This window comes from Lepidothrix coronata, unplaced genomic scaffold, assembly GCF_001604755.1.
Source record: "Lepidothrix coronata isolate B3197 unplaced genomic scaffold, Lepidothrix_coronata-1.0 Scaffold57, whole genome shotgun sequence".
NCBI classification, from domain to species: domain Eukaryota; kingdom Metazoa; phylum Chordata; class Aves; order Passeriformes; family Pipridae; genus Lepidothrix; species Lepidothrix coronata.
In genome coordinates this window covers 132,319-145,479 of record NW_016690237.1, presented here as the reverse complement: position 1 = coordinate 145,479, position 13,161 = coordinate 132,319, and the positions used below count along the sequence as shown (strand labels likewise).

General features: G+C 43.4%; 1 protein-coding gene across 1 annotated transcript in view; it reads right to left on the bottom strand.

Annotated features, from left to right (window-relative positions):
- The window catches only part of PCCA (propionyl-CoA carboxylase alpha subunit), a 299,136-nt gene extending 286,266 nt beyond the window's left edge, over positions 1–12,870 (bottom strand). Inside the window, exon 1 of the mRNA XM_017816595.1 lies at positions 12,769–12,870. Coding sequence (XP_017672084.1) covers positions 12,769–12,870 — 102 coding nt within the window. The remainder of the gene's footprint in view (positions 1–12,768) is intronic.
- Between the last annotated feature and the right edge of the window lie 291 nt (positions 12,871–13,161).

Below are 13,161 nucleotides of genomic sequence, written 5' to 3'. Positions count from 1 at the left end.
ACCATCCAAGATGTTCAAAGCAGTGTTCACAAAGCATAACACTTTTTTCCTTTAAATAGTGTTATTTCCAATACTTGTTTTTTTCCTACAATGGTAATGTGCGAAATGAGGGTAGACCTGAGCGTCCTCTTTATCCTTGCTCCAGTAGCAGATCAAGACTACATTTTCTGAAGATGAAAGACATTAAGTAAAGGAAAGGGAGTAGGTCATATGCAGTTTTCAGTTCACCCCCAAGACATCTTTGTGACAATCTCCCAAGAGAGCCAGAAGACAGCAAAAAAAAAAAAAAATCCATAAGGAAAAGGTATATAGGCAATACACATAGTTATATTAGGAATAAATCCCTCAGAATTTAGATACAAGCTAGGTCCTCAAGCAGGTAAGAAGGCAGTTCCTTTACAGCCAGAAGACTGTGTAACTGCAGTAGCCATTGTTAGAGAGGTTTTACCAGATTACATCACCCCCTCAATTCACACATTATTACATCATTTTTATACCATGCTTCTATAGTCTTCAGTAAATTCTCTCAGGCTGTATGTACAATCACATTCTGCAATGAGAGCCAGGATGTCCCAGAATAACTGGCACATTCCCATGCCGGAGGGAGGCACCAGAGGAGGCAAAAAACTGCTGGGCAAGTGGGTTCACCCAAACGTGGATATTTTCATCAGGCCCTAGCTGCACGGTCACCCCAGCAGAACACAAGTTCCTTGCATTTACACATAATATTGAAAAATTTGGCCTAGTTTTACTGTTTGACATTACTTTTTAAACCTCTTGTATCAGTATTTACATTCAAACTGAAAAGAGGTGAAAGCTGTGACCAAAAAAAAGAACACTGGTATCTGAAGGGAGGGTGTCAAGAGAATGGAGCCAGGCTCTTCTCAGTGGTGCTGAGCAATAAGACAAGGGGCAAAAGGCAGAAGCTGAAACACAGCAAATTCCACCTGAACATGAGAAAGAACTTCTTTACTGTGAGGGTGACTGAGCACTGGAACAGGATGCCCAGAGAGGTTGTGGAGTCTCCTTCCCTGGAGATATTCAAAAACCATCTGGAAACAATCCTGAGTAACATACTCTAGGGGGTCCCTACTTGAGCAAGGAGGTTGGACTAGAAGACATCCAGTGGTCCCTTCCAACCTTAACCATTCTATGATCTCTGCTGCATACCAAGGATATGTGAAATAACTTCTCTTCCTTTCTTCCCAAGTGACTAGCAAAAATAAAATCAGCATTGCTTCCCCTCTGTTGCACGCTTATGATTTGCTCTGCTGTCTGAACACTGCCTACAACTGCACAAGTGAGAACAACGCAAGAAAACTGTACTTAGTACGTCTAGAGGAGTTCATCGTATTTTCAATTGAAAGTCACAAGCAGACACTGCAGAGTTTTTTTCAGTACATGTGGAGAGCCTTGAAAGTAAAAGAGACCAAGAGCAGGAGGGAGGTACTGACCACATTGCCCTTCATCACAGGCTCTGCGTTAGATAGATGCACAGAGATACACACCACAACATCATGTTATTGCATTAGAACAATATCCTGAGGCACCTGACGTCAGTTCCTCCTGCATGCATAAAGCAAACAGTCACATGGCATCTATGGGGGTGTTTTCTTTTCCTCTATAGAAGAGATTCTGTTTGCCGGCCCCAGTTGAGGGACTGGCAGCCACCTACAGAGACGCATCAAAGGAGGCCCCCCACAGCTGCAAAGGGAAACTGGCTGGGATTACACACAGACACCACCAGCTGGGTGCATAAAGAAGTTGATGAGAAATGGCCTAATGCAAGCCTGTTTCCAAGTGAAGCTAAGGCTCCTTACAAATGGAAGGGACTGGGGAAAAAAAAAACTAGGAAAGGGACTGGAAAAAAAAAAGGCGTAATCTTTTTCCATTTGCACATAAAGTTTTCTGCTTTCAGTATGATTTGATCAGTATGACTGACAAATTTCTACTAACAGTCTTTTTGCCTATTCTATTTTGAAATGGATACTGCACACAAAATATAAAATTCTGTTTCTGTAAGAAAAGGAAGATATCTAATGGATCAAGATTATACACAATTACCATTGAACATTTGAAAAATAAAAAGAGCCTAACATACATCACCATTGCAAAAGAAATTGTAGATATACAAAAATCGAATTGCAAAAATAAAATATCTAGAATAATTAAAGGATATACGAGTTTGGATAAAAACAAAGACCCTAGTCCTGCATGTCTACATTTGTAATGCCGTAACTCTCAATATACATTCCCATCTCAGTTATTAAAGCTATTAACATGCATAAAGTTAAGTAGGTTTATAATTTACTGGAATACACTGCAACTTACTCTCTCATTATTTTGAGGGGATCCTGGGGAACTGCAGCTCTCAATACTGAGAATCTCCTTGATCCTTTCTGTAGAGCAGAAAGTTACCTTCATCTTCTAACATAACCCCAAACTCAGGACAGGAATCATAAATTATTGTATCATCACCTAAATTTTAAGCAGTAACCCAGGGAGAAAACTGGAGTAATTGTAATTCTTCATCTAATAAGGAAGATATTGTATCAGGTTTATAGAACATGAAATGCTTTATGCACAAAAGCCTGTGCCTGAAGAACTCAAAGCTAGAAAAATTCTTTGAAGTATCGCTTATATATTCTGTAAACAGCCTTTTCTCCTATCAACATTCTGCTCAATGCACTGCAAGAGATGGAAATTCAGCCTTAGAGTCAGACAAGTCAATATCTCCCTACATCTCTCTGCTATGTACCTACAGAAAAACCTTGACTGTGAGGAGAGATCCTTCATACCAGACTCACCTAAGAGGGTCAAGAGTTGGAGGCAAGAGTGTTACCAGGCACCCCAGAGAAGACCCAAAGCCCAGCCACAGACACTGGAAAACCAGGCTGGGGTCCAAACTACCAACTCCCTGCCCATTTGGGGCACCTTGATTTCAACCCCATGCTCAGCTGCCCAGGCTTTGGAGTACGTCTGGGCTCTGCAGCAGGAACATTCTTCCATTTGTAAAGGCACCTAAGGATGACCCACATGCTTCAGAGCTGACTTGATCCTTGTCTTGGCCGCCTGGCCTCAAGGGTGGTTTGAAGCCTGTGCGTGCTCTTTCTCCGAGGAACATGAACCTTCTAGTCATGATCATTCAAATTCCCAGGCCATCAGGTCTCCTCAGGAAAGTCCTGAATCTCCCTGGCCTCAGAAGCTTCTCAGAGTCAACAAAAGCACCCCTGGCCCATTCTTAGAGGTGCCTGACCTCATTCTACACCTGGCTTCAGGGGTGGCTTAATCTCCAGGCCAGGTTGCCTTGTTCTGCGACATTGTGATCTCCTTGGCCCCCAGAGGCAACCTGGCCTTGTGCAATCACATAGCTTAAGAAGCTGCTTTGGGACAGCCTGGATCACCCCAGCGACGAGGGCTGATCAGAGAGGGCTTGGAATACCCAAGTCCCTATGATTTCTCATAAGTGCCACCTCAGCCACTCCGACTACCAGCCTCCAGTGCATGAAGCAATTCCTCTCTCCAGCTTCCTAATCTTCTCAGGGACATCCTGAACCCCTGACTTCATGGGTGCCTCGATCCCCATCCTGTGAATACTTCCTCTGAGATATACTGCTTTCACTCCTGACCAGAGGCACAGGCTCCACCTGGGAGGCTGGATTCCCCATTTGGCTTCCAGGGTGACTTGTCACCCCTCTAGCCCTTGGGGTCTCCTCGGGGAAGGTCTGAGCCTTCACTCAACACAGTATGGCCTAATGGGTGATCTGATCCCTTTTCCACCCTCAAGGACTGCTCTAGAAATCATCCTGTTCATTCCCCGAGCCCTGCTGCCAGCCAAGGGACTGTTCAGAGAGAGCTTGATTGTCCCACCCTTGCCCAGCCTCACTGACAGCTTCAGCATCATCCCATCTTCTTGTTGCTGGTCACACACACCCACACCCCTTCACCAGCCATCCAGTCCCTAGGACTCTTTGGTAGCAGCCTGAGCTGCTCCCAGCTGCCCAAGAGGAGCCTCAAAGCCTAGGAAGGGGTGACTCAGAGAGCCCTTACCTACAGGGCACAGTACTGTAGGATCTGAACAGGGTGGGCAGACCTGGGTGCTGGTATCGAGGTCCATCAACAGTCCCAGACTGTTGAAGGCAGTGTGATGACTTGAGTGTAGTTTTATCCTGGAACTGGTGGAGTAGCAAGAGACAGAGCTGAAGACAAAGGCCAGCCAGGAGACAGAACAGAGACTGGAGACAAGTACACTGCCAACAACATGGCTTAAAGCAAGGCTGAAGGCTCAGGCCTGAGCTTAAACAGACATCCCAGGATATCGGCAGAGTCCCTTTGTCTTGGGGACCACGTCTAGTTACCTCTAGTCTGATGATTTGGATCAGACACAACTTTTAACTTTCTCACATCCTCAGGATGTTAAAAGCCCATTGACAGAAGCATGATATGAAAACCAGGAGTTAAGCACTGCCTGCCTCAGAGCTAGCTGGAGTCTGCACAGATCCTGCAGCAGGGAGGGCAGGCAAAGGCTGGGAAGCAGAGCACCTTGAAGAGCTTTCCAAGCCCCTCGTGAGGTGCAGCCCTAAATGGCAGTAGTTATCAAGGAGAGCACATGCACACTTCGGGAAGATATCACACTTGGATGTGATGAAGTGATACCCCTTAGTGAAATTTCGTACAAGATTAGCACAGGAATCACAATTGTTTTGACACTGTGGAGTAAAGTCTCTGTGTGAATTGTGTTTTTCCTGTGATTTCATGGACTAAAGGGTTTCTGCAAGACTGCATCAAAGTGGCAGGGATCCAGACAACTGGAGAGAGTTCTTTCAGGAGGAAAAGGATGAGAATCTGAAATTCACAGAAAGAATGCAAAAAGAACCAAAAAAAGTATTCCAGTGTAGCCTGGAGGTAAATACAACCATAAAGAAATACTGAAACAGACTCGTGGGCTGGGGAGGACACAGACTGTGCCAATGTAAAGATCTTGCTTCCTCCTCTAGAGCCTTGGGACAAGGGTGTTACAGAACCAGGTAAACACGATGGCCACACAGGTCTGAGCAAATGTGAACTCACAGTGTTATTGACCCCATTGTATAGAAATTAGCTTCAGCTTGGGGCCTTGCTGAACAACTCCAGGAGGTGTCACACTTGTAGGACCAAGGAGGAGTTAGCACAATCAAGCGATTGCTAGGATTGCTGCTCAATATTAAAGAACTCCAGTACATGGACAAAAGTTTTGCTGAGCCTCTTCTCTGTGCTGTTGTTCACATGGAGTGACAATGGGTTTGCCTAGTAGACTGAAATTTACTGCCTGCTTGTAATGTGAATAGTTTTAAACAGCTTTGGATCCTTTCTAAAGCATTACGAGTAAACCCACAGATTAAAAACAAATTTGTAATTCATTTGATTAAAAAAAAAAAAAACGTTGTCAGGACTAACAAAGATTTGCGCAATGGCTGTCTGGGCTGTCAAGCCCTAACAGAGTCCTGGTGAATTCCTGCCGTAGTATTTATTGCCTGAAGGTTCACTGCTCAGTAAACAGAATGGTACATTTAAATTTAAGATTGCTTTTAGAATTTGCTACTCCTGGGCATGGACAGGCTAAAGGAGATGATGGAATTCCTTAAAAGATGCAATAAATTCAACGGGGCTAAATCATTTGCTTGGATTCCAGCCATGGCATGAAAGCTTGGAGCAGAGAGGGAAGTTGATTTGATCAAAAGGAAAAGAAGCTTTCTTCTTGAGCACACAGTGCAACCATACCCCTGAGTACAGAGATGGAAATGAAACACAGAGGGAGGAAAAGGGAACATGCATGAGAAAAAGTATTTACTCAGTTCTGTTCCTGATAGTGGCACCCAGAACTGGCAATAGAATATCTTCTGTATGTGGCATGACATATGACACATGGGTGATAATCCTCATGTCAACCATGAGGATATTCCTGGCAGGTCCTCACTTGCCCTTGAAGGCTGTTTAAACCCCCTAAGTCTTTACAACTTCACTCTGGTATGAATTTCTCAATGCCCATGGTTTCGTATTCCTCCTTGGATTCTGTGATGACAAGAGGGGACAATGTATTCACCATATGGTGCTAGGAAGGACTGGATTTTGGTAGTTCAAAGGGTGGTGGAATTAACAAAGACTAACTTTTGAAGTATTGATTTCAGGAACCCCTGAGCACAAATAAGATGTTAAACACTGAGGGAAGAGCACTACCACCACTGCTTGCTCTCTCTCTCTGCTTTTTTTTCTGAGAAAAAGAAAGAGTTGTTATCCATTCAATCCATGACCCAGATTGGTGACTGGGGAAGGCTGGGCTGGGCTCCAGGGCCCTAATTGTCCTGGTCAGCCTCACTGCACCCATACCATCAGGCCATTGACCCCATTTCAGCTCAGGTCTGGCTCATTAGGCCTGCTCTGTGCTGTCTGTTCCTGAATTATTATTCAGATTTTCCGGGTTGACCCCAGACCCAACTCATGACCTTGTCTCTGCCTGATGATGGTTGGACTGTCAGTGGAACCTTTGCTGTCACCACTCCACTTGGCTGCTGTGAGACTGCCTCACCTGAGTTGTGTACACCCTTGGCTCCTGCCTTACATGATCCCTGAAAATTCACTCCAGTTTTTCATGCCTCCCTTCCTGAAGCCTCATCACCCAATCCCCATCCATTGCCAACACATTGCCCCTCCAGCAGTCATAGTGCAAGGTCAGAGTACCAAGTGAGATAAGTTTGGGGCAAACTGTAAACTCATTTGGGAGAGGCTTCAATACCTCACTAGCTGGCCATGTTACAGGTCTGAGAAGCACTCCCAGGAACCAGAGGGACTGGCCAAAATGAGAAATTTTCACATCAAGTACCCCTCAAAACCCAGGCTGTTGTGAGGTGAAAGGTCACACCATGATGGGAGAGATGGCTTTGCTGGGCCCTGAGTGAACCCAGAAGCCCCAAATGTCCTGACCAGACTCACTTGGGACCTCAACCCACACCCTCTTTCCCATGCTCAGGTGCCCCATTCCAGCTTGTTGGACTGTTGATGAGACCTGTTGCTATCACAGATGTTGCTGTGTTGGGATTGTGCCCTAACGGTGAGGGCACTGCCCTGTCTATGCTATGGTCACCCTTAGCTCCCCTTCCCACATGAAGCAGCCTTGTGATTGCTCCTCTCTGACAGGCCATGGAAATTGTAGGAGAAAGGAAAGTCCAGCAAGAGACTGGAAAAGTCCAGCAGAGATGTCTGGAAAAAGGGAGATGGGAGAGGTCTGGGAAAGGTGGCATTCTGCCACCACTAATTCTCATGTTTCTGACAGCTGCTCTCAGCTGTGTCAAAGGAGATCACAACAAATGTGCTGTTTCTCCAGCACTTCAGCAGGAGCAGCAATAGTTCCCACTCTTTGGAGCTAGATACGTTCTCTTCCCATTCAGCTCATTCTTGCTAGAAGCTACCTACTTTGGAAAAATCTGTGTGATGAAGCAGCCTCTGTTAAGGCAGAATGAAGACATGAAGGCAGCATCTTTTTTATTCCCTGGGGAGGTGTCCAAATTCTGGTCACTCCTGCCTCGTGAGCTGACAGGTTACCTCCTTTCCTCCTGCCACACCTCTGGAATGGCCTTATTTCTCCTCTCTCTTTTTTTTAGTATAATTATCTTAACAAGCCCATATGGAGCCAGATACCATTCCCACAGCTGCACATTGAAAAGTGGGCACCGGTGAGACTTTCTCATCCAGACTCAGCAGTAGGGAAGAAGAGACCCTGGTCATATACCTGGAGGTACTGAGGAGGAGAAGGTGATGAAGGCAAAGCCTCACTGGTAGTGATCCACCAGGTCAGAGTTTGATTTAGAAGGGTGTGTACAAACAGCAGGGATATCCATAGTTATACAACTAAAGGACAAATAATGTAAATACAGATAGAGATAGAGCTTGTCCTGTCATCCTTGAGGATATATAATATCAACCAAAGCCAGAGGAAAAGAGCAGCAGAACAATCTCTATTCAGCAGGGAGCACATGCAACTGCTTAAAAGACCTTCTGAGTGTGGCTGGGTTATTCACATGAGCAGAGTTAAGTGTGTACTTAGGCTCTCTCCTAAACAGAGGCCCAAAGGCAGTCAGGATTTGACTCAGATCACACAGTGATTTAGTGAGGCTGTAGGAAATAATCTCTGGATGCACTGTCCCTTTCTCCAGCCAGTGAATCATGGTGCCTCTCTAGGCAATCTGACTGGCATAATCCTGGGGAGGAAAGTAGGAAAATAAAAAAGGATTTCCATTTTATCAAGATAAAGCTGTAGCCAGAGCTGATAACAGGTTACTTGAAAGAATGCTGGTCATGTACACTTAGTGACTGTTGCTTAATTTGTTTAAGCTGAAAAAGCCTATTTCTACAGTGGAATACAAATTAGGGTAATCATGTTGTGATGGAGTATTGCATGTATAAAATGAAAGCCTTTCTTTACAAAAGCCTCTTCATCACTTGAGTAGAGGAAAATAGAATCCTGCTTAAACAACACGTTGTTTTCTGTATTTCCATTTGAACAAAAGACCTTCAAATCTTTCTTTTTTCCCCTGTAATATTGCATGGTTTCATTTTCTAAAAGTGTTTTTACTTTTGACAACCTCACAATTAAACCCTCCAACATGCATTCTAATATATAAATGTAAAAAGGCCAAGGTAAACATAGTAATGTATAATTGTTTCACAGCCTCTATAGACTACTCCTAGCTGGGCATTCAGGTTATATATATTTTTCATATTCTCCTCACTGTCACAGTTCCTCGTAAGCTATCTTCTGTCTTAGTGCTCTGTAAGTGTCATAAAAGCACAAAACACAGTGATGTTTGTAGTTGGTTAAAATAAAGTACTGGGGGTTTTTAGATATGTTTTATGAGACACAAATATCATCCTAGCCCCTTTGTATTTGCTAGCACTACTAGGTTCTCTCAAGAGTTGAAATAGGTACAGTCAGATCATCTGATCATAAATTATTCAAATACAGATTGAAAGCAATTTATTGCATATATCTATGTATCCATGATAATTATTTTTACTTCAACCTGTAAAAATCTTTATTTCTACTTTCTATGTGAACTGCAGTTACTGTTTCACACGGGATATCTTCTTAAGCATCAGTATGAAATGCTTATTGCAAGGGCTTACACTTAATGTAAATACACACTTATCCAAATGATCTTACCCAGGCCATCCTTATTCGCTTGAGCAAATCTTGTAATTAGTTCCAGTGAATTGCTCTCTGACTAAGACCTACATGCAAAAGGACAAATTTGCTGGATTGCGCCCTTAGTTAACATGACAGGTGAGAAAATCAATTTCCTTGTATGGCAAAAGTAGAAAGTGTTAAAGTGAATACTCAGAGAATCATTATTCATTCTCTGCACACTGGAATTCAAAACCAGTATTTGAAGTTTGGGGAAGTTGTCTTAATTAGGATTATTTTAAATGATGTCAATTTAAAGACAGGCAATTTAATTACCAGGAAAACAGATCAAAGCAAATGCTTGACATGAACATTTTAAAATTACTTATCAAAGAAGATAGAATTCAATAAAATAAAGAGGAAAAGAAAGTAAATATGCAGATTGTCCAGTCATCCTTGTAAGAAACAGATACATCAGACCTCATATATGCACATGTACAGAGGATTAATTCTATCTCCAAAGAAATTTTCTAGGTTACTTCTGCAAAAGTAAAACTAGTATCATGCATTACATTGCTACATTTGCAAGTAAGGTGTCTGAATCACAGCGTTTACAGATATGATTGACTGTGATACAAGAAGGCACCTAAAAATAGCAGACGTAATTGGACTTGCAACAGCACAGAGCCACACTGAATCACAGGACTCCCAGCAGGGAGGCAGATTGTGCCTAGTCCTGCCTACCTCAGGAAGGTAGGAACATCCCAACAGAGGCATGAGGAAGGGAGCAGTCCTCATACCTCTGTGTACGGGTGCAGGGGGAGCTGAAATCGCTCAGTACTTTCTATGGGGATCTATCGCTGTTTACTTACTTGCATTTTGTTCTCATGGGTTCATGATGTCTAGTAACCTAAGCTAAAACATATTCCTAGAGTCACTAAAATTACACAGTGCAGTAAGTATGAGAAGCAAAAGTTACTTATTAGGCACCTGTAAGACCCCAAGTCTCAAGCTAGGAGCTCACTAAGGGAGTTTTACTTTAAAAACATACAAGGCCCCAACAATATCCACCCTCTGGACCATTAGATGATCCTTCAGTTCCTTTAACACCTTAAGAGAGACTGCATAGTAGAAGAGTTGCAGTTTTCTCAGAGGGTACTTTTACTGGTAAACTGTAGAACAAATAAGAGTACTTGGCAACACTTTAAAGGGTAACACAATCAACTTAGCACATGCTAACCCATACAATTTAGCAAACTCCAGCCCACTGAGTCTCAAGTTACCCAAAATATTAGGAAAGGACATTCAGAGAAGAAGCAGTAAAGAAAGAAAAATAAAAAATTATATAGCTACTACCCCCAAAGTCCTATGAGAGTCCAGCTTCCAGGCGGTAGCTCTCAAGCGACATGGACAGCAGATGTCACTGGTTTTATTGCTCTGGCCCCCTGTGCCCGCCCCCCCCCAGGCAGGACTGCGGCCCACCGGCCACTCTGGGCTCCGGGCGGGGTGGGGAGCGGAGCTCCCTCTGTGCCGGCCAATCCTGGGCTGGGCCGGGGGCTCCAGGGTGAGGTGTCGGCAGCGCTCCCGGGATCCCTTTGACTGAGGGCGGCCCCGGGGTTGCTCCGGAAGTCTCGTGGGGGCTGCCATGGGTGCATTACTTCGGTGAGATTCAACCTGTCTCTTCCCCCGCGCACACACACTTGAGTCGGTCCGATCCGATGGTAAGTATAAAAATCCAGCGCCTCTCAGTATCTATCCTTTTTGTCAGAAAATTTCTTTAGTCTATTACAACTCTGATTGCTTTTGATATATTCACTAAATAGAAGGCCAAAACAAAAGGCATAATATGACTGAAAGACAATCAAAACAATTAGTCAGTCTTAAACCCTTAGGGAAATTTTGCTGGGTCTTTGTGACTCTGTGCAGAAGTGACTCTTCAGGCACACACAGCATATTTTTTTGCCTTTGTTTTTCCTTTTCCTAAATGAAGAGGTTGTCAGTATATGCTATGAAAGAAAATATTTTTATTATGTTATTTGGTGAATATTTGCCCTGAGCTTATCTTATCTCCTTCTGATATCATTTGCAGTGTCTTTTCAGTAGTCCAAGATAAAGGGCAGAGCTTCTCCATTTCAGTTCTCCAAAGTGATACTTGCAGTCACACGACTCGTCAGGATGCACCATCACCTCCTTAGCATAGAAGTATCACACCTCTACACCAGTAGAGCACATTTTGAGGAATAGTATTCAAATATTTTGTTATGATGATGCCCTTATGTTCAGCTCTGACAAAAGAGAGAGCCTGGGTTTTTATCTCTGTGATCTAAAACAGGTCAGCTCACAGTATTGACCTAACAAAGCTCTGGGTGATTATTACCATAACACACTGTTATATTTTTATAAGATTATTCTGTCCTCTGAGCCTTCCACTGACATCCCATGGAAGTTGCCCCTGTGTATCTGACAGCTGAATTGATCCTTGGTGAATTTTTAGCACATGGAGCTGTGCATACAACTTCAGTTAATAATAACATGTTGCTATGGGAGCTCTGTGTGTGCAACTCCCTGCTTACTGTGCTGAAAATTGCTCTGGAAGGCAAATGTAAGTATGTCTGGTATTAGCCTAATTATTAAGTAGAATTAGAATCTGGTGTTCTATGAATATCAACCAGACAAGGAGCTTAGTGTGAAGAAGGATGCTTGCCAGCAGTGGCTGAGGTGCTTCTTCTGCATTCCTTTAAACAGAAATCACATCCATAGCCGGGAGACTAATTATTTTGGAACCTAAGGGAAATGCAGCCTATATAAGAGAGAGAGTGATCTGCAGTTAAGGATCAGTGAGCCAACTAATGGCTGGTTAGTCAGGAGGGTACAACTCCAGAATGTTAATAAAACGTGTCTGAAGTCCAACACCTCAGGGAAGAGGCTGAATGCTGTGGAAGATATATGTAGACAGAGGCTCTGTTGTTTTCTACTGCTGAACCATTTCTTTAAAACAGGTTTTAAAACTGTTTTGAGACTTGTTTATGAATTTCAAAATGCCAGTAGGATAATAAAGGAAAACGCACTGTGGCCAAAGCAAAAGCAGTTGCTAAAAGCAAAATATTACCATTTTGTGAAGTACATAAAAAATGTTCAGTCTTGCTGAGCAGGTGTACAGTGCGGTACTCTTGTACAGTAGAGGTTTAACTGTTTTTGATCTTGCCATTTCTAATATAGATCATGACTTATTAACCAAAACAGCATGTAACATTTTAAAATGCAATATAAATGCCAGCTGTTTAATCCTTACAAGAAACAGCTCAGGTCAATACCATAACTTTATTTTTTGGACAGAGGGAATAAAGTAGAAATCAGTTAGAGGTTTTGACAAGAAAGCCTGTAGGAAATACCAGGTGGCTACTTGTTGTGTATTACATGAAATAGTTATATTATTTTCTTGATATAGTGCATGCAGCTGTAATAAGTGCTGCAGAGTAATATATTGATAAATGCAAGAGAACACTTCCCTCCTTAAAACGTCCCCTCTCAGAGGACCGACTGCTGTGCTCCTTTGAGCCCCTCACACAGACTTTTATGAGACTGAGGACCTCAGGATAGATCCCACACACCTTGGAGACCTGAGCAATAGGGAAACTGCAGGTATAGCTCAGAGGCAGGTGACAGCACAGCTTCTTAATGTGCATTTGGAAGAAGACACAGATCCGTGTCATGGTGGCCCAGCCACAACAGCCTCCACAACTCCATCCCTTCATGCTGCAGTAGGAGGCTCTGGCTCAAATCCCCCTGTACATTTCCCCCTGAGAGATTTCTGTCCAGCACAGAGCCCTTTTATAGTTGTGGGAAGAGGCAGGTATGTGTTTTGCAACTCTTTTACGTCTCAAACCACAGTACCAGTTGCTTTGCTTAAATGAATTTGCTATTGGCAGAATGATATCAGTTTCCTGAACAACAGGGACAGGCATTTTCTGTCTGACAAAGGTGCTGGTGAGACTGTGATATTG